Raw genomic sequence first — 27,776 nt, 5'->3', positions numbered from 1 at the left:
CGAGAGCAATGACTACCAAATTCAAGATAAATAGGGGAATGATCAGAGCCGATCCTAGGGAGAGAGCATTGAAGGGTCCTAGGGAATAACAGTGGCCAGTCGTGTGAGTATAAAAATCTGTTCAATCTAACCCAAAGCGGGTCAGATTGACCATTAGTCCAGATGAAATTACGCCCGTGAAAAGGGGGGTCAATAAGGTTAAGATCACCTAAGAGTCTTTGTGAACAAGCTATTGGTCTTGTCTATTTATCTTTCTTCTTGAAAAATTGGGATTATATATATATATATATGTGTGTGAGAAGAATACACATAAATTTCTATTTTGAGGGACTCTCGTTAAATAGAAATGTCATTTTTTTTTTTAATTTTATTTTTAAATAAATCATTTATTTATTAAAAAATAAAAACAAAAACAAAACAATGATATGACAAAAAAAAAATACACAAACACACAAAATATATGACGCTAAAAAAAACAGAAAAACAAATAAAAAAAAAGACAAAATAAAATTGAGAAACAGTCAGTGATACTAACCCAAATCAATGTCAATTTCATTTAAACATGAAGTTTCATAATTGTTAAAGTCTAAATTATTTGAATTATTTTGGTTAAACTATCACTAACCCAAACCAATGTCAATTTCATTTAAACATGAAGTTTCATAATTGTTAAAGTCTAAATTATTTGCATTATTTTGGTTAAACTATCACTAACCCAAACCAATGTCAATTTCATTTAAACATGAAGTTTCATAATTGTTAAAGTCTAAATTATTTGCATTATTTTGGTTAAACTTTATAAGTTCAATTGGTTGTGTATTTATTATTTGGAGCATAAAAAAGTGTGTTTCTATCTTGACTAGATCCACTTTAGAATGTTCTACTACTGACATGGCTAACTCTCTCTAGAAACGGGTTTAAATATCAAGCATTTTTTTAATTTACTATCATCTCCTCCTTTTGACTCAATGCCATACGTATTACTAGCGTATGGAGACCGTCGGATCATTTGATCGGACGGTATGGGATGAGAGAGAGAGAACTTTCTTCTAGAAGTTGAACTTCATGATTAAGGGGTGGATATATATATATATATATATTTTTTCAAACAATAATAAATAAACAATTAATATGGCTACCATGCAATGAAAGGCACCGCCATGATTTCTCTAAATAATAAATCAAGAAATGGCCTCTATAACTATGAAAATTTCACTGTTTTTTTTTTAAAAAAATATAGAGATTGACATAGACACCAATAAATGTTTTAGAAAGAAATTAGATATAACAATAAAGAGAATTTGCAATGAAATTTATATCACGATAATGATATTCTCAAAATTAATTTGTTGGAAATTGGAACAAGAACAATTAAACTGTGAAATCACTACTGATTGTAACCATCTGGTTGCCAAAATTGTTGGAGTCAAGCAATTTAATGGAGCAAAATTAGTTGAATTGATGTTAATTGGTTATCACAGGTGCACATCAAGTGTATATGAGGGATGCTTATTGTGATATAAAGTTGACCATCATATAATTGCAAGTTGAAACAAAACATTTTAACCAAGCTATTCAATATATAATTTATTTAAAATCATTTTTTATATATATTTTGGAATCTGTAAATTGTCAGAGGTATTGAAATCTTAATATCTTAACTATCAGAGTATTAATATAATTTATTTAGAATTAATTTTTTATATTTTTTTCACTTGTATAATTTTACAGTTTTGAATCTTAAAAAGGTTTTGCTCATATACTTTTTATTACATGTTAATATTTTTTGATAAATTAGAATCATTGTTTGTTTAGTCTACTTCATTTATCAACTGGTTTATATTTATTTTTTATTTATTAATATTCTCTCATTATCTGATTAGTTGGAGTTTATTTTTCTTGTCTCACTATCAAACTTAAGTCATAAGAAAAGAATAAACATTATCAATAAAATTCCATAATAAATATAATATAAAAAAAACATGAATAAAAATAAAGAAAAAAACTTAAATACGGGGAGAAAGAATAAAAACATAAAAACAAATAGTTAAGAGAGAAAAAAAAAAGAGAAAGATGAAGTAAGGGAATTTTTTAAATTATAAATATTGGCTTGATTTGTGGAAAAACAAAAAGACAATTATAAGTATAAACATTTATTGAACATTTACGAAAATCAGACAGCTGTAAGGATTATTATTAGTACCTTGCATATGTTCTGCAATATGGTCAAACAAAGTTGGCAATATTTATATCTATATATTTATATATAGTACCGTGGACTTTCTATAAAACTTATAAAAAAAAAGAAAAAAACAAGAGGACAGTACTCGCGTTGGTGATTTGAAGTAGTATGGTTTTAATCCAATATGTGACCACACAAATAAGAGATACCTAAATATTAAATAATGGTTTCTTCTCTTCTGTTTCCCAGCCTATCACTCTCTCATATTGATGTTGATGTTTTTGTTTTGTTAGTGTTAAATATGAAATATATTGATTTTTTTTTTCTTTTTCAGTTGTTTTATTAATAAACCGCCGCACCCTCTAATTTTAAAAAAAATTATGGTCTTTCTTAAAAAGTAGGATACAATGAACCTAGTTAAGATACTGGTTTCTAGTGTGTGTGTCGGTGAGAATAAAGGAATTTAACTGCATACGAAAAAGATAAAACAGTGAAAATCTTTGGAAAAAAGAAAAATTAATAGGAAAAGAAAAAAATCAATATACATGAGCAGCTGTTTTTTTTTTTTATATAATTGTGGATAAACAGGTAAGATTTAATTCCTCAATTTTTAAATAAAAAATGGAATAAAATAATAATGTCCTATTATGAGAATAACATACGTAGCTAATTCTTTGTATATTTATATATATGTATATATAATATAGTGGAATTTAATGTAAATATTTGCGTGACCAATCCCCTATATAAGTTTAAAAAACAGAGAGTATTTCTTATCAAAGGATAGTTTTGAGATTTTAAATATCTGGCCATACATCAAGCTCAGTGGCTAAAGTTAAACATAGCTTTAATTCTCTCGATTTCACTTTATGTCTTATTGTTGCCAAAGTTACTTGATTTCTAGGTAGATTAGTTTTTCTAGCATCCATTTCAGCAACACGTAAATATCAAAATTGGTCCCTCTATTTTGTATTTTCCATATTTTTAATTTTTTTAATATAAAATCCATCATTTTTGTCATCATATTTACGCATTTTCATGTAAAATCTGTTTTTTTAGTACTTCAATTGGAGAGAAAAAAAAAACAAAAATGTGCAAATACGAGGATCAAAAAGACATATTTTATATTAGAGAGATTAAAAGGGTGAAAAACGCAAAATAGAGAGACCATTTTGATATTTTGAACATTTCAACAACAATAATAAACAGTTGATTCCAATTATTTAGGAGCGAGGATATAATTTTTTTTTTCCCATATTACTTTAAGGACAAAAAAGAACCTTAACATTTTTCAAGTTAATTTTTTTTATGACTTTCCTTAGAGATTTTATTTTTTATAGAAATATTTAAAAAAAAAAATAAAATACCCATGCTATTTTAGCCAATAGCCTCTTTATTTATTTTTTCTCTTTTCAATTTTGTTTTGTTTGGACTCCTAATCATTCAGGTAGCTAGTAATTTATATACATTTTTTTAAAAAGTAGATAAATCATTTAAATCAAGATGAACACAAATACACGAGAACACCCAACACAACAAACCCACAAAATAACCCCCCCCCACACACACACCACAAGAGGTGATACAGACGAGATACAACAAAAATCACCAGAGGAAAACAACACAGGCTTCCTCGAGCCTACATTCAGACTTGACAGACTAGCCCGTGGTCGGGTCCGGTGCCTCCTCGGCAGTGGCACTACCCAGTGGCAGCTGTCTCCGTGGCCCCAAGAATTCGAGACTACGCCGAACCATAGAAATAGAGTCTTCCAGCTTCCCTTTGACGTTATCTGCAAGCGCATCGAGACACGATAAAATCATACGAGCAATATTCGGGATAATGCAATGAACAGGAAGAGTTTTAGCATTAAAAATTCTATCATTCCTAGCCAGCCAAATATGCCAAACAAGCGCCTTGATCACTATGTCCGTAACCACCCTAGCCGTCGGACTCATGTTCCATCTCCAAGAACACCAGATAGTACTCATCATCTTCAAAAGAGCAGGCCGGCAAAGCAGTCTTCCAAAAAAATCTCACACCCTTTGCGAACGAATAGTGAAGAAACAAATAATCAACTGATTCAATATCAACGTGACACATCACACATGTTACTGTCAGAAGTCTATTACAGTGTCTGCTTTCAAGATTCGCAAGGGTTAAGATCTTATCCTTCCAAACATTTTCTTTTTTTCAAGTGTTTCTTCCTTCAGTCCAATATACTTGTTTTTTTTTCAAAATAAATAAATAAATTTACAATTACACATAAAATTAAAAATTAAAAATTAAAAACAAATATTTTGAAAACAAAATGGAGTAGTGAAAACACACTACTGAAAAATGATCACCTCTTGTTATGCTGCTGCTGTTGCTTGTGTATCCCCTCTCATTCCAACTCCAAGTAAACATTCCCGTCTTCACTGTTCAACAGCGTCACCTCCTTCACAGACGCAAAACGTCGAACACCTTTATGCATTGCTCCAACACTCACCACCAACCTCAGCTCACTATGCCTCTGCTCTCCAATCCTGCAACTGCCTCCATCTTGGCAGGCAAATCCATGCACATGCCCTCAAGCATGACTTCTCCAATCACCATGAGTTCCTCGGCACCAAGTTGGTGCTCATGTATGGCAAGTGTGGTGGTTTTGATGATGCCTGTCTACTGTTTGATAGAATGCCTCTGAGAAATGTTTATACTTGGACAGCGATTCTCAGTGTCTGTGTTGAGCGTGGGGTTTTAAAGAAGGCTCTTCTGCTGTTTATAGAACTGTTGATGAATTGTGTTGGTTTGGAGTTCTTTGTGTTTCCTGTCGTTTTGAAGGCTTGTGCAGGCCTTCGTGTGTTAGGATTGGGGAGAGAATTACATGGTTTTGTTGCAAAATGCGGGTTTTTATCGAATGTGTATGTGGGCAATGCGTTGATTGACATGTATGGAAAGTGTGGAGTTCAGGGTGATGCTATGAAGGTTTTTGATGGGATGTCTGAAAGGGACTGTGTTTCGTGGAATTCAGTTATCAGTGGTTGTGCGGCAAATGGGATGGTTTTTGACGCATTGGAGTATTTGATTAGTATGGAGTTGGTGGATAAACTGAAGCCCAATCTTGTTTCTTGGAGTGCAGCTATCGGAGGATTTGCTCAGAGTGGTTATGATGAAGAGGCACTTGAGCTGTTATATCGAATGGTGGAGTCTGATGTGAAGCCGAACGCTCAGACTTTGGCCAGCATTCTGCCAGTTTGTGCGAGATTGGAAGCACTTGAACTGGGGAAGGAGATTCATGTTTATGTAATGAGGCATGGAATGATTTCCAATCCTTTTGCTGTCAATGGGTTGATTGATGTTTACCGTCGCTGCAATGATATGAGAAGTGCTCGAGAGATCTTCTTAAGATTCTCAGCAAGAAATCTAGTTTCCTACAATACGATGATTGTTGGTTATTGTGAGAACAATGAATTGGGCAGGGCCAAGGAGCTCTTTGAATGTATGGAGCTTGACGGAGTAAAAAGGGACACGATTTCATGGAGCTCATTGATTTCAGGATATTGTGATAATGAAAAATTCAGCGAAGCACTTGAGATGTTTAGAGTCATGCAATTTGATGACGGTATTGAAGCTGATTCCTTCACCTTAGGAAGCACTGCAAGTGCTTGTGCAGCCTTGACTGCGCTAAGGCCGGGTAAGGAGATCCATGGGCATGCGATTCGAAGGGGTTTATATTCAAATAACTTCATAAGCTGTGCACTAATGGAGATGTACTTTAGATGCCATGAATTGGAGGCAGCAGAGGTGGTTTTCTACGACACAGCTGACACAAATACTGTGACATGGAACATATTGATTTCTGGTTATGCCCATGCAAATCAAGTGAACAGAATACAAGAATCGCTTTCTCTAATGCGTAAAGAGGGGTTTGAGCCTAATATCTACACTTGGAATGGGATTGTAGCAGGATTGATGGATAATGGTGAAAATGAATTTGCATTGAAGATGTTTTCTGAAATGCAAACTTCAGAAACAAAGCCTGATGTATTTACTGTCGGAATGATATTAACCATTTGCTCAAGGTTGATTTCCATTGAAAGAGGGAAACAAAGTCATGCATACTCAATCAGATTTGGTTATGACAGCCATGTGCATGTTGGTGCAGCTCTTGTGGACATGTATGCCAAATGCGGGAATATTAGACTAGCGAAGTATGCCTTCGATAGGATATCACATCACAATTTGGTCTCTTTCAATACCATGCTTTCAGGATATGCAATGCATGGTCTTGGGCACAATGGTCTTGCTCTCTTCCATCAAATGCTTGCAGATGGTTCCACACCGGATGCAATCACGTTCATTTCTGTATTATCATCCTGCGTTCACAATGGTTCGATTGAAGATGGCCATCGATACTTTAACATGATGACAGGATATGGTATAGAACCAGAATTACAGCATTATACTTGCATGATCGATCTCCTGAGCCGATCTGGTCAGCTTAGTGAAGCATATGATCTAATTTGTAAAATGCCAATGCAGCCTGATGTTGTTGCTTGGAGTGCATTGCTAGGTGGATGTGTGATTCATCGCAATGTCAGGTTAGGAGAGATTGCAGCAAAAAGGTTGATCAAGTTGGATGAAAACAATATTTCCAATTATGTTTTGTTATCAAATTTGTATGGCATTGTTCGGAGACGGGATGATTTAGCTAAAACAAGACAGATTGTCAAAGAAAAGGCAATGAACAAGAGCCCGGGTTGTAGTTGGATAGAGAACAAGGGACAAGTTCATGTATTTCTTGCAGGTGATGCATGTCACAAACAAGCAGATGAAATATATGCCACAGTGAAGAGATTGAATTCACATATGAGAATGCAAGATGATGTGCTTGTAATGTAGTTCTTTGATTAATTATCAACTGTACAGAAGAGTGTTCACTAGTGATAATCCGGTTTCTAAATTATTGGACTAAAATAATGAATTTAAATTAATATATATATATATACACACACAAAACACACACACATATATATATATAAACATATTTATCTATCGGCTATTGAATAAAAGAAAATTTACATAACCTCACAGAATAGCTTTTTGGAAAAATAATAGTATCAAAATATGTTTGCTCGGGAAAAATGCTATTTAATAAATAAATAAATAAATCTCATTCATTAAAAAAAATGAAAGAGTTACAAAATTGAAATACAAACAATCCACGGGGCTGTTTGGTTGTCTGTAACTAAAATTACATATAAGTGAAATTACAGTATAAATAAAAATGTTGTATTTTAACTTACATCATTGCTGTTTTGTTTGCTGTAACTAAGAATGATGTATTTACTTTTTATTTGTTTGGTTTGATGTAAGTTTAAAGATATAATTACTATGTAAGTGAGTTGGTGAGATTACCCCATTACCTATTATTATTATTATTATTATTATTATTATTATTATTATTATTATTATTTAATACTCTTCATTAAAATTAAGTTAAATAAAAATAATTAATTAATTTAATAAATTTTAAAATATTTAATATTTATTTAATTTTATTACTTAAAAATATTTTTATAATTATTTTTAAAACAATATAATATTTTCAATAAAAAAATATTTTTGTCATAAAATTTTTCAATCATATAAATATTTAATATTTATTTAAATTTATTATTTAAAAGTATTTTTATAATTAAATTTAAAGATAATTTACTTTATTAAATATTTTTTTAATTGAATATAATAGTGAGTGAATACCACTTATTTTATTGTATTTCAACTTACAGTAAATTTTACTGTAAGTTAAAATGTTGTAAAAGTGGGTGAGATGTAAGTTCATTTACATGTAAGTGAAACTTTTACAGCAAACCAAACAGTCAATTATATGTAAAACTACTTATATTACAGCTACTTACAGGTAACCAATGTGTGAACTGTAGCACAATAAATACGAAAAAAAAAAACTTAAAAAAATACTAATTAAAAATCACTTCGTGTTTAAAGAAAATTTGAAATTAGTTGTTACCCCAAAAATTATCCAAAAAAACAAAATACTTGAATAATTTTTGAACTTTTCAGGGGGCTAAGAATTAAAAAACTCGAATGGCTCCCCTCGATGACAATCACCAGCTCCCTTCTGCTCTTCCTCCTGTCCAATCCCTAGTTTCAGCGAATTTTTTTAGATTTAGTCTTGATTGATTATTTTAATTGGGGCTTTTCCTTCTTTTCAATCCTTTTGTTCCTTTTTATTTGTAATTTTTTGTGGAGTTTTTATGATTTGAAGATTGAGTTTCATGGGGTTTATCATCTTGCAACCAGCGTTGATTTTCATGGTGGAAAGTAGATGCTTTGAGATGCATCATCATCATCATCACCATCAGGTTTCTTTGTGGAGAAGAACAACTGAGCTTCACTCAAAGCCCGCATTTTTGCCGGAAATGAGGTATATATCTCATCCGTGCACTCATTCTTGTTATTGTTCTTCGCCTGGTGTCGTTCGTAACATGATTTGATTTGAGATGATTGATTTGGTAGTTAATGAAGTAAAAAAATTTATTGGTTTTGGTTTAGTTAATGTCATTATGCTCAGTCTTGAAAGGAGAGATTCAATCACAATTTGAGCAGTTTTGGTGCAATTTGTTGTTTGCTAGGGAGATTGTGCATTAAACTGAGGTTTTAGAAATCAATTATACAAGAGTTAGTCTGTGATAGTGTGCTTGAATTTGTTTGTTTTTGAATTTTTGAAGACATGGTGGAGAATGCATTGTTCCATTACTCAATATATAGGAACTCCAATTTCTGATCTTAAATTCTCTTTTGATGATGTTTCTCAAAGAATTACTAATTTTAGTGAAGTTTAATCCTGCCTGTAAGCTTTCTTGTTTAGTTGTGGGAGCATTGTGAGAAATGACTAAACTTTCGGCAAAAAATTTAGAGAAGTAGTGTATCAGGTTTGGAAAGATAGGTATATTTGCTGCAGCTAACACAGCTTACTATTGGTCTTGTTTAGATATCAACTCAGAAGACGGAAATGGCGAGCCTTTGCATTGGACACCGGTGAACCTTCAAATAATGGTGGTCAAGACGAGCTCAATGGAGATAATGCCGGCCTTGGCAGAACAAGGTTGGGCATAATAGTTCGTGCTGCTGCAGCACAGCTTTTGCAAAAGCTTAATGCTGCTAGGAAGAACTTCCCCATGAAAATATTTCTTCTGCTTTTGGGTTTTTACACAGCTAATGCTCTGGCCACAATTCTCGGCCAGACTGGAGACTGGGATGTGTTGGTTGCTGGTGTTGTGGTGGCTGCCATTGAGGGAATTGGCATGCTGATGTATAGAAGGACCTCAAGAATGCCCGTAGGTAGATTGCAGTCATTGGTGGTGATGGTGAACTACTGGAAAGCCGGCGTTTGCTTAGGACTCTTTGTTGATGCCTTTAAACTAGGTAGTTGAGGACTACACACATAATGCTTCCTCGCCTTCAGAGTTTAGAATTCAGATTCATTAAAAATGATCTTGCAAATACGGCAATATGGTGAACAATTAAGTTTTCGTCAGATTTTTCATTTGAGCTCGAAGCAGTCAGATTTCTCATTTGAGCTCGAAGCAGACAGCAGATGGTGGCGATGACCAGTTTTGGTTTCTTCGTGAATGTGTGTGAGAAATATTGTATGCATAAATGGTTCATTTTGTAAAATCAGAGTTCTTTTTGGCTCACTTGTTATACACCAGATGACCAGAGTATGGATGTCAAATTGTACCTGTGTAAGTTCATTGTTAATTGCAGAAAATGGATGAAATGTTTGTGCATGATTCTTTCTGATTGAGTGAATGTTACTTCAAATTCCTCAGAAAAAGTACAAAAGTTCAACCATCTAGATCAGGCATATTTGGCCTGTATTTTTTTCTCTGTGCTAAAAAATTTCACCAGTTTTGATAATTTTCAAAAAGCATTGTGTCTTTTAAACCCTTTAAACCCTCATAATTGCCTGCTGAAAACCCAGATTCATGCATGCAAACATTTGTATTTTTTCGAAGAAAAAATAAAAACGATAAGAAAGAAAAAACAAAAAAAGAAAACTAAGAAACAGCATCTTGGCATCCATGACTATGATCCAGTGTGATGTATGAAAGGTAATGATCTCATGCATGAGTAATTGTGGGCAGGCACTAATGTATGTGAATATATGAGCAATGAGCACAGCTGTTTTTAGTTTCATCATCTTTCATCAAAAACAGGGAGCAGGTCAAAAAACAAGTGATTATTTTGTGGGGGCTTTGCAAACTAAAATGGAGCTTCTCTAAGGACAACATGAGAGCTTCCCCACATTTCTCCCTTGCTATTATTATCATTATTCATACCATACATTATGGACTTCATAGACTAAGCAATCACCTGCTGCATTCCAGCTCCAAACTTCACCATAATTTTATTCATATTGGAGGGTGCAAACTGCACCAAATTTATTGCATGGAATTATGCACTAATGTTCCCTTTCTTCTTTTTATGTCCCCACTTTACATCATAACATGTATGTTATTAGATTATATTAGTTGATATCTAACATGCACAGCACAGTAGTCATTTTAATTAGTATATCTGCATGGCAGCCAGCTAATTCATTACTTGTTTTTTCTGTTATTATCAATTCAAAGATTTGCACATCAAAACATATCTGTCTTTAGAGTTTTAGTTTGGTAAAATCCAACTTTAAGTCATATAAAACCATTATGGGAACAATTTTTTTTTTTTTTTTATAAATTAATCAATGCAAGAGTACATTAAAGAAGAACTTCTAATTTGATGCTGAAAAAGAGAGTAAAGTTTGGAGTACACTGTGCTTCTGCTCTGCAGAGGAATTGAAGGAGTATTTATGATGCCATTTTTAAGTTTTTGTGAATTGAGTGAATTGGAATGATGAAAGGAAGTCTCTTCTTGAGTCCTGAGGAGACAAATTCATGATCCTCAATGTTGGCAATTTTAGGGACACCTTTTTTCCTATCAACAGCTGGTGTTTTGTTCTCTCTCATTTATTTATTTGTTTGTTTATTTTTCATTATTTCTTCATCTCTTTCCTACTTATGTTGAAATATGTCTTACCTACTAATGTATCAATTTTGTGTCTCAAATGTTGTGTTTTAGATAATTCATCAATTTTAACTTTATGTCATCTCAAAAATCTTGGTAATGTCATTTGTATTGTTCACATGAATGAATAAAAAGATTATGGGAATAATGGGAATAAAATAACTTATCTTTTTTTTAAGAATGATTTGAAAGATATTTGGAAATAATAATACCAAATGGTTCATTAATTGTGCTTTGATCTCTCATGCAAGAGTTTGATAGGAGCAATAATTCAAATTAATTAGGCTACCAATTACTGATCTTTGAAGTTTGTTTGAGATAATATCTTGTGATTATATTTGTGGGTCATGCAAATCAACTACATGCAAGTAGGAGAAAACAAAAGGTATAAAAAGTGATCCCTTTTCTGTGTTAGTTATATTTAAATCCATACCATACCACCTTATGATCATTGTTAAATGCTCATGTATTAGAAGCTAAGTTCCTCAATACATTCTCTAAACCAAAGAAGATGAAAGTAGAAGGCAAGTGAAAAGTTAATTAAAAAGGTGAAATAAAAAATATTATTATTGTTATTAATTTAATTGACTCAAGCAAATTATATATATCTATTTTTAAAATAAATATAATAGAAATTTACTTCAATGTATGTGAGAAATTTTTGATTTTTTTAATGTTTAAGTATTACTTCATTGTTTTATTCTCTAATGAACTTTATTTATAAAGGTTGAATGTAACTCATATAAAAATTGTTTGTTTTGATTTATTTTTAATAAACATGAACAAGTTACAAACCTTCAACTTTTGAATTGAAAAGAATTCAAACATTTGACCTTTTGATTTATGAGAGAAATGAAATACTACTCTCTTATTGGGAAGATATTTATTTTTTACTTATTTTATATAAAACAATTTTATTGTGATTAAAAAAATATAACATGTATTTAAATCTAAATTATATATATATATATATATATATTCAAGGTGAGACTACCTCTTACATAATAAAATATAAAACCTAATCAGAATTGGAGTTAAATCACAAAAACAAAATAATAAGAAGAAATAAAAGAGAAGGAGAGTTGGGATATATGTCTTTGACCTTGTTATAGAGGAGCATGAGCATGATGGAAAGGGTACACTTCTAGAGCTATGAAGGGGACAAAACTCTCAGGCCTTGATGCTAGGAATAATGGGAACACTTGTGCTTGTAGCTACAAGTGTTTTGGGCCCCTACTCCCTAGAAAGAAAGAAAGATATATAGATTGAAAGAGAGGTGAATGAGAGAGAGAAAAAAAGGAGAACACTAGAAAACTTTGTTTAATAGAGTGTCAATGATATGGGAGCAGGGATGATTGGATTAGCAAGAAGAGAATAATCACTTGGGTGGGCACTAATGATTTCTGGAAAGAGAGGAGGTGGTGCTGAAAGGGAAGCAAAACACACTCTAGGAGTGGAGTGGGAATTTGGAAAAGGACAGTGTTTGGGTTTTCTGAAAAATATATATATATATATATATATATATTTGGGTTTAGTGAAATGAAGATTTTAATTGGTGGTTATTGTAAGTCAAGATTCCCACAGTGTTCTTCTTATCTCTTGAGTCTTAAGGTAAGTGGTGTGCACAACTGTCTGGACACCATCATGGGGAATCATGGCTCCTCAAAAAGTTTATCTTTGTGGTCCTTATGCACAATCCAAATGAGACTTAGGTGTGAGGCCAGCAAAACCAGAGAATTAATCAATCAATTATATGTTTTTGATAAATCACTGTGTAGTTAGTTTTTAAATTTAAATTTTTCTAATGAACCATCTTTGCAACAAGAGAATGGTAACTTTTTTTTTCCTGCTAAGAGATCAAGAGATTAATTCTCTTTTTCATAATGAGTGAAATGAATAGTTTATTCGTATTATAAAAAAATATTTATAAATTTATGAATAAATTGTTTTTTTTAAATATCATAATTATAAATATTTTTTTTCTTTCTCCTTTATGTTAAATTGGTAAAATCATATCGACATAATCAATATTTTTTTTTATATGCTTATGTCATATTATGGAGTTTATATAATATATACATATAAATTAGGCGATTTTTAAGCAATGATTTAAAGATTTTTTTATTATGCTTTTAAAATATATATATATATATATATATAGAACATGGATAAACCAAAACTATGTTAAAATAAAAATTCAAATAGTAAAAATACATAAATTAATTTTAACCACTAATAGTGATTAAAATATTAGATTACAATTTTTTTTAAACATGAAAAGAACACTGAGACTACTTAAATGACATTTGGTGTCTCCCTCTGTACTCACTTTGTTCATTTATTTAAATCAAATATTTTTGTCAGAGTATTGTGTTGTTACTTAAGTCTTGAGCAACATGCACAGACATAACACTAGTAAAGCACATGATCTTATCTTATGAGAAACTCCGAAATTAAACATATTTGAATTAAACTAATAATATAAGGACTTAGGAAGGTGGCGACAGCATGAATCATTTTTCCATGCTTCCTTTGTCCTTCATTGGATATGTTTACTCTTCAAATAGAAAGAAACTGAGATCAAGAGGGAGATAACCACACGTCATCTTAGAGAGGACTCTAATTTATATTTTTCACACAAAAAGTTCAATCCCTTTGCTTTGTACCAATATATATATTGATGTTCATTTATATGTTTATAAAAATTTTAATATGATAATAATACTTTATTTATTTATTTATTTTAATTTCAGTAGCTGCCAATGCTTTATAAAATAATATTTTTAATAGTGCTCAAAATTTTAATAATAATGCTATGTTACAGATAAAATTAAATAACTAAAAAGTTTTTGGTTTAGTGGTATTGATCATGCTGTGTAAGGTTTGGTTTGCATAATTTTTATTAATCAGATTTGAAATACACAAAACACAACAGTGTCAAGAGTCTTCGTTATAAGAGTGAGTTTATAATTGAATTTCAGTGTCGGTCACAAAAAGACATATAGGCACATTGTTATTGCTCTTGTGCATATGCTTCTTCTCACTATACAAAGGCATGTAGCATTTTTCAATAACTAAATAAATTAAATTAATTTAAATAAATAAATAGAGATTATATGGATATAAGATTGGAGGGACCAAAAGCTTCTATTTATTTATTTATATATTTTTTAAAACATGTGAATCAAGAATGGATCTTTCAACATAAATACTTAAAAACTTTGTTGTTTCTTTTGTGAAATTAAAACCTATAAGAAGGCGAGTCTGAGGTGAGCCACATGGCCACATGCTTTTTGATCAGGTCCACCCAACCAGCTTACAACCTTTCAAACCCTAATTATGCATTTCAGGACACTCATGTTATCTTCCAATTTTATTTTATTTCATATCCTCCCTTTTAACGTCCAAAAGTTCCTTTAATTCCATAATGTTATTTTTTCAAAATTCTAATTATATTCATTATCAAGTCTTTCATATCAAATAATTAAATAAAAACAAAATTTAAGCTGACAAAAATATGTGACAAATTAACATGATTTTAGAATATATATATATTATTATTAAATATCAAAAGTTTTGCAGATTTGAATCATTAAATAAATTATCAGTGTAAGTTTAATACAATTATTTAGTTATTATAAATAGAGATTTACTAAAAATTATAAATAAAAAAAAAACATGAACTCGCTTAATGGCAAAGATCCCACCGTCCAGCACCATATCCGGAAAAATATTACTCTCATGATCCACCAATTAAATCAAGAGAAAAAAAAAGGAATCCAAGAAACACAAAAAGAACCCATCTGAATGAGAGGGGTCACTTTTTTCGGTGACTTTTGACGGTGAGCATACAGTTTCTTTTAAACAAACACCGGCCATTAGCCGCCCATCATCTCGGGAAATCTATACTCTTTAAAAGAGACCCGAAAAGGTGACCCCGGAACCTGACATCATAACGGCCCCGTTAGCCGTTCCCGCCCTATAAATAACAGAAAACCGCCATCCCGTCCAAAGAGGCGGTTCCAGCTTTTGAGAAAGCTCGCCAGGGTTTGTTTCCTCGAGATCCGCGCGCGAGACGCCATGGCGCCGGAGCTCGCTGAAGCTCTCCGGGGCCTTTGCCGTCGCCATGGCTGGACTTACGCTGTTCTCTGGGGCTCAGATCCCCGAGATCCAAGGTCAGTGAAGGCTCTTCCTTGTTCCCTCTCTTTCTCTCTGGAGCTTTTGGTCTTGTTTTGCTTTTATTTGTTGATTTTGGACTAGTTTGGTTGTCTTTTTGAAGTTTGTGTTATATTTGTGAGATGGATTTGATTGTTTTATAATTCTTTTATGTTGGTTTCTTCCAGTGGTTGTGAACTGTAAGAAATGAGGCAGAAAAGGTTATCTTTTTGTGGTTTTTGTATTTTTTGTTGAGACATTGTGTTTGATTTGTATGAAATATATTTTCTTTTTGGTCAATTTGTTTTCTTTCTCAGGTGGGTATTGCTCTACTTAAGGGAGAGACGTCACTTATTTATCTTTTGTTTCAGTAAAATCATTTGCACTTATTTTTAGTATAGATATTAATATGATGTGGTAATAAGGCTTGTTCTTTTAGTTTTACCAGATTTTCAGTTAATTTAGTGCATAGAGTGGTTGGTTTTTTAGCTTGTGAAGTGGAAGGGAGTGGAAGTTTTATTTACTTCACCGCTTTCATGGATTCTGTTTGTAGTTAGTAGGTTACAAGATTAAATATAGAGATGCCTTTTAGTTCCTCTGTTTTAATTAATAATTTCCAAGTATACTGGGTTTGAGAGTGTTGTGCTGTTATAACATTCATGGCAAACAACATTAGCAACTGAATTTTGATGCGAACATGACCAGCCAGAACTTCTTTTTAATGGTTCCTGTTTTGGATTTTCTAAAACAGGGTGTTAATTATGAAGGATAGCTGCTACCTGGAAGAACAGATGAGGAACATGATTGATGGTATGCGCAATCAGGCTTACATTGTTGGACAAGGGTATAAAATTATTCTTCTTTCAAGAGATTAAGATTTATTTGAATTTTATTATATATGTATACACATATTGAAAACAAAACCAGTTAGAAAGCTATTAATCTTTTTTGTTAAGTGGGTAAACCACAAAATATAATAAAGTGAGAAACTAGCTGTTATCCTCTTTAAAAGTAAAAACTAATTTGCTTTCTTTGTCATTTTGCATATACCACTATGTCCAATTTCCTATGGTGCTTTGTAGTAATCCTGTCATTCCCTTAGTTTTTTGGCTCATGTACCACTGATTTGTTCCCTTAGTTTTTGGCTCAGGTACCACTGATTTGTTTCTTTCTTAGATAGCATGTTTTTATTTCCCACTTGGCTTTTAATATTCATTACGTGAGCCATTCAGATAATTGTATGAGTTAAGTTAGATTTTTTACTTCCGCCCTTTACCTACCTGTAACTATCTGGATAATTTTGAGTTGTGCCCTGTTTTCAGAAGCATAGGGGTGGCTGCTCTAAGTGGAAGGCACCAATGGATATACTCTGATGTCTGTCCTGCAGAATTAAACTCACAAGGCCCAAATGACAAGTTAGAAGTGTTGCGGGTATGGCTAATATTTAACTTTCTATGGAGCGAGTAACAAATGTTCATTCTGCTGGGATATGATTATTTACAGTGGTTTTATATGTAAATTTTCTTTGTTAGACTTTTGTGGCCAAATTTTGAATTTTGTCTAGGGTCTGAGTTCATTTTTGAAAAATTAAAGTCTTTCCTCTTTGAACCTATTATTATTGTTTGAATTTATGAATGCACGAGGTCAGTAGGATGAGTCTTGACTAGTCATTGAATTTATGAATTTTTGAACCTTTGCTAAAGTTAACAGAAACATTTCCTTGGATCAGTATGAATTTAACAGAAAAAATTATTGAAGTGCCAGATTTCATCTTAATAAAGTGACCTTTGCTAATGAAGTGTTCTAGAGAGTACTTAGAGATGACATATATGATTTTGGTCAAATTCATGTGAGAAATTGTTTGCTTTGATCCATTTCATATTGGATCACAGTTTTGTCCTATAAAAAAACATCCCACATGTTTATCTTCCATATTTACTCCAGCCCATATTCTGATTAGATTTAGAATTGTGTATAAGTAGATGAGCTAAACTAGTCCTACATCAAATAAGGGAGGGGGAAAATCATTGCTTATATGTATGACTTTGACCTAAATATGTGAGCTGTCCATGAGACCTGGTATGGGAAATTCCAAACAATCCTGTGCTTATATGTATGACAATTAATGATCCGGTTTGTTGTATAATTTATCTATACTGGAGGAATGTATAGACGTTTTGATGCTTATAAGCAACAACAAAGAAGAATATTGTTATTCTATTTAATGCACTTTTGGCTGTCAATTATGATGTTTTGGCATGTTTCTTGTAGAAATCTATGAATGGTAATCATGTAGCAAAGTGAATGTGAATTGCATTTTCTTTCTTGTGCTTATTTTGATCACAACTTTTCCTTTCAGGGTAATTCTGAGTGGCAGCATCAGTTTTCAGCTGGAGTTGGGGTCTGTATTTCCTTGTCTGTTGCTTACATATCGACTCTTGAAAATTGATCAAATAATAATCACTGAACATTTTCTATAGCACTATAATATGTTGTGTATTTTTTATATTTTTTTATTTGTTAACAATCACTGATGTTAGGATTCAATCCACAGACAATTGTCATCATCTCTCTGCCATCGTTCGGTGCACTTGAATGTGGTTCAGATAAAAAGGTTAGTGATTTTTAATTGACTATTTTCTTGAGGAATATCTTACAGAATTTATTTTAATTTTCAGGTTGTCGTTTCTTGCTCAGTTAATAATTTGTGAAAGTCTAGAATCTTCAATTTTCTTGGGGACTTATAATTCTTTAATATATTTGCTAGATAGCTCACCATCAATTATTATCACCAGATAACTGTAAGTATGGAATTCGTAGATCAAGTTGCACATCTATTTCAGCAGCTTGAGAGTATGAGAGGCCTCCAGCATGCGGATATTCCTCAATCTATAAATGTCTACAACACATCTTCAACAGCCGTTTCTGCAAATTCCTCGGATGTCTCTTGTTCATACTACAATGCAACCAATTCCTTTCATGATGAAAGCTGTGAAGAGCTAATGGCAACAGCACTGCTTTCAAAGACATCTTTTCATTCCTCTAGTGTTCTCTCTCAGAGATTTGACCATAGCTGTCAATCTCGAGAAATCATTGGTGAGATGAATCCTCAAGTATTGGGCATGCCAATAATCTCTCATTCGGCATGCATAGCCAAAGATGCCAATAATCCCATTCAAGACACTGCCCCCTTATTTAGGAATTCATCCAATTGCATCACAAAACCATCTCAAGGAGCTGCTACCGACTATGCTGAAACTCAAGTATTTTTTTCACCTAACTCTCTTTTAACACCTACTTCATCTGTTCCTGATAATTCAGAGGTTATCTGCTCAAGGGCAGATAATTGGTCCAAAACCCTTGCTGCAAGTCAAAGACAGTTGCCAGCCATTGGCATTCAAGCCTTTCCAAGTATGTCTTTGATTAAATCCTCTTCGTCCATTCCTTATATAAATGCTTTCTATAGTGGCGATCCATCCTTGTCTTATAACACATGTAATTCGCCGGGTATGGTTCTCAATTCTAAACCTTCTAATCTAAGCAAATCTTGCCTTCCTGATGTAGATACATTATTAGATATGACACACTCTTCTTCATCGTTTATCCCAATGACCATTGCTGATATATCATCTGATAAATCTTCCTCAATGCGGTCCTTTCCTCCAAAGCTTCCAAATAGTTTTGTTTCTCAGGTTTCGAGATCTGATCATACTACATTGAGTGATTCTAAAGAGAATGAAACTCTTACTAGAAACAATCTGGCAAATCAACCACCGGAAAAGGTAACCACATCGTTGTCTCTGCTACCAAAGGACAATCAGTTGCAAGTAACTTGTTCATCATCAAATCTGGTTGGAATTGATCCATTACCAAGTGGGCCAGTTGAGAACTCTGATACAGGTGCAGTGAACTCCTTGGACGCAGGTAGTGATAGGAAAAGGAATTCCGCAGATGCATCTCCTCAGATGTTACATGATACGGAATTGTTTGATGTCATGGACTTGGATCTAAGCCCAGGTACTTTAGACCTGGAACAATGGGAAACAATCATACCAAGCAGTTGCACAAACTTGAACAAAAGTGTCTCAGAGCTGGAAAAAGGATCTTTCCCCGAGTTCGGTGAACCACAGTTATTGGATGTGGATGTTGGAAATATCAATGTAGCACCTGGGCATTTTTCTGTCTCCTCTAATTTCTATGCTGCTCCTAATCCTCATCCTGAGTATCAAACATACAGAGAACATGTTCCCCTGGTAGGCCTCCCTCGTGTTGATTTCTCTGTGCCTGAATGCAACTTAGAGAAGATCATGCATGGGTCTCCAAAAGAAGCAACCTCAATGTCTCATAGCAATTTGTGGATTGATGAAAGTTGCAGTGTCAATGCTGAAAGTGCGGTTACAAATCATCCTAAAAAGTCTGAAGAAGCCACAAAGGTTGCAAAGAGAAGGGCAAGACCAGGAGAAAGTACTCGTCCAAGGCCGAAGGATCGTCAGCTTATTCAAGATCGCGTAAAGGAATTGAGGGAGATTGTTCCCAATGGTGCAAAGGTACTCATCGAAATTAATTTTATGATATTTGTCCATATTATGACAGTATGGCATTGTGTTCAATCATCATTTTTGGTTTTTGAATGTTGTTAACAGTGTAGCATAGATGCGCTGCTGGACCGAACTATTAAATATATGCTTTTCATGCAAAGTGTGATGAAGTATGCAGGCAAGCTGAAGCAGGTTGATGAGCCAAAGGTAAGCCTGTCATTCAGTCTTTGGAATCCTCTTTCATTTTGGTTTGGATGTAGTTCTAATCTTTCATTTGATCAACTATATTATCTTTTTGTACATATTATTACACCAGATGATTGGCGATGAGAGTGGTGTCATCCTCAAAGACAATTCTGGCGGCGGTGGAAGTGGTGCCACTTGGGCATTTGAAGTTGCTGGTCAGACAATGGTCTGTCCAATTATAGTTGAGGACCTCAACCCTCCTGGTCAAATGGTAATCGAGGTAATTTTATGCTTCACCTTGCCTCTGAATTCTTATGCTCACTATCTACAAACTCTCATTGCGTCTCAATGTATCGCAGATGCTCTGTGAAGAACGTGGGTTGTTTCTTGAGATAGCAGACATCATCCGTGGATTCGGCTTGACGATACTGAAGGGAGTTATGGAAAGTCGTGATCATAAAATATGGGCTCGATTTTTGGTTGAGGTAGTAAACTAGGATCAAATATTTCCTCATAAAATCTTTTTTATGTTAAATCTCCATTTCCCTGCAGGCAAACAAGGACCTCACTCGAATGGACATATTTCTTTCACTTGTCCAGCTTCTCCAACAAACAAACACTGTTCAGTCTAGTGACCAACTCTCAAAGGGTATCGACAAGGCAACTCCAGAATTTGCCACCAGCCAGCAGACCTCCATGCCTATACCTGTTTCGCTGGCTGATAGGTTGCAATGACGGGAAAACTCATCGGTTTGTGAGTTGCCTTCAATGGGTCATAAACTCACAAATGACCAGTTGTTAAGCCATCCTTAACCAATGGCTTCGAGGATTTTCCACCTTACAGTGCTTCAGAGGAAAGACATTCTTCTGGAAAAACCAGCCATCTTCGAAGCTATTTGAAGGAGTACAGCTGAAAGTGCTCTCCCAAACTATGCAGTCAGCATTCATCTGTATTTTTGAAGGAGAATGTTTCTGCTGAAATGTTCGATCCACGGAAAGGTTCTGAAGCAAATGGCAGGCCAATCTCTGGTTCATCAGAGATGGGAGAAAGCCAATCAGCTGATGGATGTGCTTACAAGTTTGCATAGATTCTTCCGTTGTTTCCTGGTGGTTATTTCAAGGGTACATATCCGTTGATTCATGGTCACTCTGAAGATGTTTCAAAGAGTGATCGGTTCATCATAATTTATTAATTTCTCTCGTGTATCTATTAATGAAAAAAACATGAAATGCTAATGTAGATACTCAGGATTGATGAAATGGGGGTGTGCAGGCTTCATGCGGTAATTAATGGATGTTTCATGTGTTCCAGTAATGTTGGCAATGCATCTCATCACAGCTGCCTTATTTGTTGATTCTTAAAGTAAAACAATGAATTCATGCAGTGGTTAATGAAGTTGGCTTCTTGGCAGACGGAGCATTTCAATTTTGAGTTTGCAAACTGATCATTGATTATTCTATCATTGAATAGTGTAGTCTTTGATGTCATAGTTGCTTAATGTAACAACACAATTTTGGATCTATACGGTTTTGTTCATGGACAAAAGCAAGAACTTGTTTGATTTTTATATTCTCACATGGTGCACAAGCCCTTATCTCTGCATAAAAGAAATCATCTCTCTTTTTAATAAACTATCAATTAACTATAATCAGATATATATGTGACACATGTCATCTCTTATCATATAATTATCATGCAAATCAAATTAAATGGTGTTGATTCTGAGCAATGGTCGTAAGTGTTAGAAAATCAATGCAACAAATACTATTAGTTTAAGACCATGAAGGTTCATCTGAGGACATCACCGCCACTTTAAAAGGCACATCTAAGGAAGGTTCTGTCTTAACGTGCCCTTCATTCATTGCTTCAATTCATTGTATATAACTGGCATCAAGCACCAAACACTCATCCTTTTTAAAATAATTCATATATAATACAACCCATTAAATTAACATGTCAAGCTCCATGGCTAATCCTAAGAAGAAGGAAACTCGTGAACTTAGAAAGATCATACATTGTTTCAAAGTTGGGATAGCAATGACATTGGTCTCACTCTACTACTACTACAATCCTTGGTCTGATAACACTACTCAAGGAGCTGCAATGTGGGCTGTCATGACTGTCGTCGTCGTCTTTGAGTTCACAGTCGGTAAGTTTTTCTTATATATATCAAGGTTACAAGCTAGAGAGAATACTCATCCACATGCATGCATGTTAAGATACAACATATATATATATATATATATATAAATTGCAGGTGGATGTATATACAAAGGATTGAATAGAGCAATGGCAACATTAGTCGCCGGCGGTCTCGCTCTCGGAGTGCATTGGCTTGCAAGCATATCAGGAGACAAATTTGAGCCTATCATTCTTGGACTATCAGTTTTCATTCTAGGTGATAAACTTGTCCAATATGTTAATTTATATGATTTCATGTGTTCATTCATTACTAATTAGTCAAATTTTATTTTCTATCTAAATTAATCTCAGCTTCCATTGCGACATTCTATCGATTTGACACTAAGATCAAAGTCTGGTTTGATTATGGTGTGGTGATATTCATCCTAACATTCAGCTTGATCGCCGTCTCCGGCTATCAACGGGATACACTCTTTGCTTTGGCACAACAGCGTTTATACAACATTGGCATTGGTATCTTTATTTGTCTTTTGGTTTGTTTTCTTATTTGTCCAGTTTGGGCTGGAGAAGATCTTCATCTTCTCATAATATGGAACATGGAGAAGATTGCTGATTCATTAGAAGGTCTATTTAATTATAATATCTATTTTTCTTAATCTTAAATTCTTGCATAATATTATTTCTTAGCTTAATCTAACTCTAATCTAATAGTTTGCACGGATGAGTACTTCAAAGGATGTGGTGAAGATAACGATGCAATTAGACAAAGATTAGAATCATGTGATGAAGATAACTATGCAATTAGACAAAGATTAGACGCATACAAACACATCCTCAATTCAAAGTCATCAGAAGATTCTTTGGTGAGATACTAGACCTCAAGAACATCTAACATGGTATCAGAGCTAATGCATAGTTTTTTTGGTAGGCAATTTTAGCGAGATGGGAACCCGGCCACGGGTCATTTGGTTTCCGGCATCCATGGAATCAGTACCTCAAGATTGGAGCTGCAATGCGGCTTTGTTCTTACTGCTTAGAATCCCTTCTTGGTTGCATTGCTTCCCAAACTCAAGTACATCATGTTAACATAATTATAATTAAACCTTTTCTTCACTGAGTTTATCATTAATTAATTATTGATATATTTATATATCTATGCTATATATTCAGGTAACTGATGAGTCTATGAAGAAGCATTTGAGTGAAGCTTGCATGAGATTAAGCTTCAACTCCTCCAGAATCTTAAAAGAGTTGGCCAAGTGCATCAAGTTCATGAGGAAGTCAAACTGCATGGACTTGCTGCTAAGAGAACAAAACAATGGAGTTAAGGAGCTTGACAATGCACTGAGATCTTTGCCACCATCTAATCATCCAACTAAGGAATCCATGGATTTAGGCTTTGTTTCTTCGTTCCATGGCCGAGAATTGATCGTCATTATTTCATTGTTGATTGAGATATCGGCGAGGATCATCGGAGTTGTTGAAGCAGTTAATCTCTTGGCAGAGCAAGCTTGTTTCAAGCCTGCCAAGAATGAGATGGAACAAGAAGACGAAGAAGTAGACATGGTTAGTCGTAAAAATTCCTTTGTAGTTACTTTGGGGCCTGAACCTGTTAGAACTACTGAAGAGGCATGAGATTTCAGGTAACTTGAACACTTGCCATTTTTATAGTCATCAGAAAATTAAAGAACGCAAGATTTGGAAGCTGAAACTTTGTATCTGGTGAAGTTGTTTAATTTGTAGCTTGAGTTTTACCATTTAATTAATATTGAGTATATATATATATATATTTATGAATATGTAGCACATTTAAGAGTAATAAAAGATTTATTTCCTTAAAATAAATTGATAAAATTTTCCAATTAATAGTCATGGCAGATCTTACAAAATTGAAAGATCAGCTAAATAATTCATATGACAGCAAGCTAGGATGCTTCCTGCACCTACTTAATGCCGGCAAATAATTTGTTTTTGTTTTTTTATCTATATTGTTTTTTTTTCTCTTCATCGGTTGATTCGGTTCGTGTTCGTGGTTTCAGTGTCTTTGAGGTCAGTTGTACATAAATAATAAGCAATTAGTTTTTTTTTAATATTAAATGACAAACACTTCATTTAAAATTAATAGTTAGAGACGTACACTAATGTGGAGTACATCCGCAAACTCAACAACATCGTGCCCTCACCTTGACTAAGTTTCTATTTTGGGTCTCCCTAAAACGAGAACTTTACGTAAAAGACTTGGTACTAATAGGTTAAATGACCGTTAGTTAACTATTAATTTTTTGTCTCCTGTTTTATCTCCTTATATTTAATAAAAATAATTTATTTTTTTCTCAAAAATCTTCACGTATGTCAAGTATACAGGTTCAGGTTCAGAAATACTAAATTATAAATGAATAAAAAACAACAATTCCTTCAAATGGTGAGATAAACTTTCTTATTAAGAATTTAAGATAATTAGAAATAATTAATTTTTAATAATGAATTTGTTCCATCAAGACATAAATCGGGTACGGATCCAAAGTCTATGATCCAATCCGAAAACGGGTACCCATTATAACACCGCTGCAAGATCCGCATCCAAACCCGAAAACGCGATTCGGCGCGCTCTTACGCTCTCCTCTCTTGAAGCTTCGAGTTGAGACCTCTAATGGAGGAGGAGGAGGTCGTCGTCTCCGATCCCGATCGTTCCCTGTCCTTCTCCGACTCCAGGACTGTGTGCCATGTGTATGCTTTCTCTCTTTCTTTCAATATTTCTATCGATCCATCAATGTCTCCATAGCTTTGGTTCAATCTCCCCTTTCTCTCTGTTTATAGGTGCCAGAAACAATTCTCTCAGTATACTTGCCCTAGATGCAACTCCCGTTACTGCTCCCTTCAGTGCTACAAGGTTGGTCGATGCGTTTACGGTATGATTTTTGTGTTTTTGGAGTGTGATCTTGTTTGCATATCGTGTGTTTGATGTTTTGCCGCAGAGACATAGCACTCGCTGCACTGAGTCTTTCATGCGAGAGAATGTCATGGAGGAGCTGAAACAGATACAGCCGGATGATGAGACGAAGAGAAAGACGCTGGATATTCTCAAAAGGGTCCACTTGGAAGATGAGATGAGTTTTGATGAAGAAGAGGATGTTGATGATGTTGGTATGCATCTCAGTTCATTGTATCCGGTTCGCGTTTGTTGATTTTGCAGAAGTAGACTATGTATTGGACTAAAAACCTTGATAGAATGGTGTGGCTTTGATGTTTCACAACCTTATGAAATCTTTTTGGTAAATGAATATTTGTTTAAACACTTCTACTTACAAAAGAAAACCTTAATAGAATGTATATATTAACATATTTGTCTAGATATCTCCATATCTGCTCAAGTTTTAGATTGAATTGAGCCCATATAATAGAACAAATATCCTGTATCAGTGAAGCAGCAATGTTGTTCATGTTAAATTGAACTGATGAGGACCAAAGTTCCACCTGATATAATACGCATTTGCATATTTAAAATCTTGATGGAAAGCAAATTTGTGCTACTTCAATTTTAGAATGCTCAGTGCCAGTTATGTTTCAGCTCTAATGTTAGCATAACTCCTTATGGTTGTCTCAAACTTTGAATCTTATGAACCCTGGTTGGTAACTTGATATAAAACTGAGGTAGCCTGCTGATTGTTTAGTGATTAATACGACGAAATTTACATTTCTGGCTGCTTGTGCCCATCGATCTGCAGAAGATCGGTAATTGGATGCTTGAACTTCCTTATATTTACCGACCTTTGGCTATGTTTTTCTTGCAGACGCTATGCTGTCAGAGAAGACTATTCAGAAAGTTTTATCTGGTATCCTGGAAATTCTTTTCTCAGTTCACTATTTTAGTTATCAAAAATTCTATCCTCTTTGATATTTTCATAAGCATTTAATGTGTAAAGAATAACCATGTTTTGATTTTTTGGTTTGTAACATTGATTCTTTATTAGGGAATGATGTTAGACTTGAAGACCTATCTCCTGAGGAAATCAAGCAATTCCGGAGAGCTGTAGCATCAGGAGAGCTAAGCAAGCTGATACAGCCATGGACCCCATGGTGGACAACACCTTCTGCTAGAACCATCTCTCTTAGCAACGAGGGAAGCCAACTGGTGATGCCGCTTCAAGAACAAGAAGAAACAATGTTGTGCTCATCAAGTTCTTCAGGAGACGACTTCAGTCAGATCCCTGCTGGGCCTGAAAATCCCCTGCCATCACTTTGCCAACTAAGCCGTGTAGAGGCGTCTCCCCTTCTATCCATTCACTTGGTTGACATTCTATTTAGCTACTGCTTTACCCTCCGTCTCTATAACGGGGACTGGCACTCTGATGCTCTAGGCGCAGCCACTGTGGTCTTGAGCGTATCAAAGGTCTTGGATGATGAAGTCAGGCCTGAGACTGTGGCCGAGGCATTAGGTGCATGCTTGGAACAGGCATGCTCCCCTGCATACAGGCAAGCCGGAGGCTTCAAATTTGGTATTGGTCTCATCGATGATATCATCTGCCTGCTCTCACTAGGTAGTAATGCTCTTGTTTGCACACTCTGTGACCTTCAGAGGCTCATTCAAGCCGGTGAAAGAATGTTCAAGTCCGAGAAGATTGGCAAAGCGAAGAGAAGTGAGAGCAGTCGGAAGTTGAAGTCTGCTGAGAGAAAAGTATACTTCTTGATGTGCTGGGTTCATGAACAACCAAATGAAGTTTGGACGTCATTGGCCAGCATTGTAGATGTCGAGAAAACTTCCATTTTGTCGGGTAGTAGAGGTGAGACTGTGAAGGCAGGAACGAAGAGGGAATCAGAACCGAAGGTTCTTATTGAGGAGGCTTAAAAAGAGTTGCAGATGCATGTAGTTTACAGTTGGAAGGTGAATTCATCCATGCATTGATTGGTATTTTAGTTGCCATGGCTGCACATTTGGTTGTTTATAATACTAGAATACGAGAGAGAAGTCCAGCTACGCCTGTCTGTGAATGTGGCCAGAACTATGAAGTGATTTTCCATGTATTCTTGTTGCCTTGTTTGAATGGTAAATGTTTTTGATATAAGCGGCTCATGTTTCTTTGACCAGGAATGAAAAATTATCTATCAGTCCTTTGTTTATTAATATTTTATTTCTCCTCGTTTTTTGATTTGGAAAGTAGTGTTAAATGAGTTTCACATCATATTCATTTATATCCAATGCCCCTTGTATTCAAGTTCTGCATCTTTTGCATGCTTAATTTTCTGTTTTTTTATTGATTGCCCAAAACTTTAATTACATGGATTTTTAGACAATAAATTCTTCTCAATTTCATTTGTTTAATTTGCTACATTTTTTTTTCCATTATTATGCTTGCTTGAATATGGTGTTATTCTCTCTTCATTATATTTTATATATCTCCTGACAACCTTACATGATAAATTTTACAGTTGTTAAGCCATCATAATTTATTATTATTTAAAAAAATTTAAAATAATAAGATTATGATATTGCCAATGTCA

At 34.1% G+C, this 27,776-nt stretch overlaps 5 protein-coding genes across 6 annotated transcripts; all 5 read left to right on the top strand.

Moving 5' to 3' along the window:
* Nucleotides 1-4,506: 4,506 nt before the first annotated feature.
* Nucleotides 4,507-7,119, top strand: LOC120259510 (pentatricopeptide repeat-containing protein At2g13600-like). The gene has a single exon (XM_039267123.1). It carries the CDS (start codon nucleotides 4,521-4,523, stop codon nucleotides 7,062-7,064), a length of 2,544 nt encoding a protein of 847 aa, XP_039123057.1. The 5' UTR covers nucleotides 4,507-4,520; the 3' UTR covers nucleotides 7,065-7,119.
* A 1,139-nt stretch (nucleotides 7,120-8,258) lies between these two features.
* On the top strand, nucleotides 8,259-9,968 carry LOC120259511 (ycf20-like protein). Its single transcript, XM_039267124.1, has 2 exons — nucleotides 8,259-8,610; nucleotides 9,178-9,968. Exons 1-2 carry the CDS (start codon nucleotides 8,462-8,464, stop codon nucleotides 9,617-9,619), a joined length of 591 nt encoding a protein of 196 aa, XP_039123058.1. The 5' UTR covers nucleotides 8,259-8,461; the 3' UTR covers nucleotides 9,620-9,968.
* A 5,293-nt stretch (nucleotides 9,969-15,261) lies between these two features.
* Nucleotides 15,262-21,560, top strand: LOC120258875 (transcription factor LHW-like). 2 transcript variants are annotated; one of them, XM_039266332.1, is made up of 10 exons: nucleotides 15,262-15,430; nucleotides 16,162-16,254; nucleotides 16,733-16,841; nucleotides 17,770-17,811; nucleotides 17,965-18,024; nucleotides 18,206-19,957; nucleotides 20,054-20,155; nucleotides 20,265-20,414; nucleotides 20,494-20,619; nucleotides 20,687-21,560. In XM_039266332.1, exons 1-10 carry the CDS (start codon nucleotides 15,336-15,338, stop codon nucleotides 20,867-20,869), a joined length of 2,712 nt encoding a protein of 903 aa, XP_039122266.1. In that variant the 5' UTR covers nucleotides 15,262-15,335; the 3' UTR covers nucleotides 20,870-21,560. The 2 variants fall into 2 exon arrangements, with proteins under 2 accessions (XP_039122266.1, XP_039122267.1); XM_039266333.1 differs by lacking the exons at nucleotides 15,262-15,430; nucleotides 16,162-16,254; nucleotides 16,733-16,841 and having other exon boundaries at nucleotides 18,178-19,957; nucleotides 20,687-20,869.
* Nucleotides 21,561-22,100: 540 nt separating this feature from the next.
* Nucleotides 22,101-23,972, top strand: LOC120258565 (aluminum-activated malate transporter 10-like). The gene is made up of 6 exons (XM_039266027.1): nucleotides 22,101-22,284; nucleotides 22,393-22,533; nucleotides 22,629-22,901; nucleotides 22,989-23,140; nucleotides 23,206-23,349; nucleotides 23,448-23,972. Exons 1-6 carry the CDS (start codon nucleotides 22,101-22,103, stop codon nucleotides 23,910-23,912), a joined length of 1,359 nt encoding a protein of 452 aa, XP_039121961.1. The 3' UTR covers nucleotides 23,913-23,972.
* Nucleotides 23,973-24,846: 874 nt separating this feature from the next.
* Nucleotides 24,847-27,399, top strand: LOC120257911 (zinc finger HIT domain-containing protein 2). Its single transcript, XM_039265210.1, has 5 exons — nucleotides 24,847-25,004; nucleotides 25,095-25,167; nucleotides 25,253-25,421; nucleotides 26,069-26,110; nucleotides 26,249-27,399. Exons 1-5 carry the CDS (start codon nucleotides 24,928-24,930, stop codon nucleotides 27,121-27,123), a joined length of 1,236 nt encoding a protein of 411 aa, XP_039121144.1. The 5' UTR covers nucleotides 24,847-24,927; the 3' UTR covers nucleotides 27,124-27,399.
* The last annotated feature ends 377 nt before the right edge of the window (nucleotides 27,400-27,776 follow it).

Source organism: Dioscorea cayenensis, chromosome 4 (genome assembly GCF_009730915.1).
Source record: "Dioscorea cayenensis subsp. rotundata cultivar TDr96_F1 chromosome 4, TDr96_F1_v2_PseudoChromosome.rev07_lg8_w22 25.fasta, whole genome shotgun sequence".
Lineage (NCBI taxonomy): Eukaryota > Viridiplantae > Streptophyta > Magnoliopsida > Dioscoreales > Dioscoreaceae > Dioscorea > Dioscorea cayenensis.
This window is presented reverse-complemented; position numbering and strand designations above follow the sequence as displayed.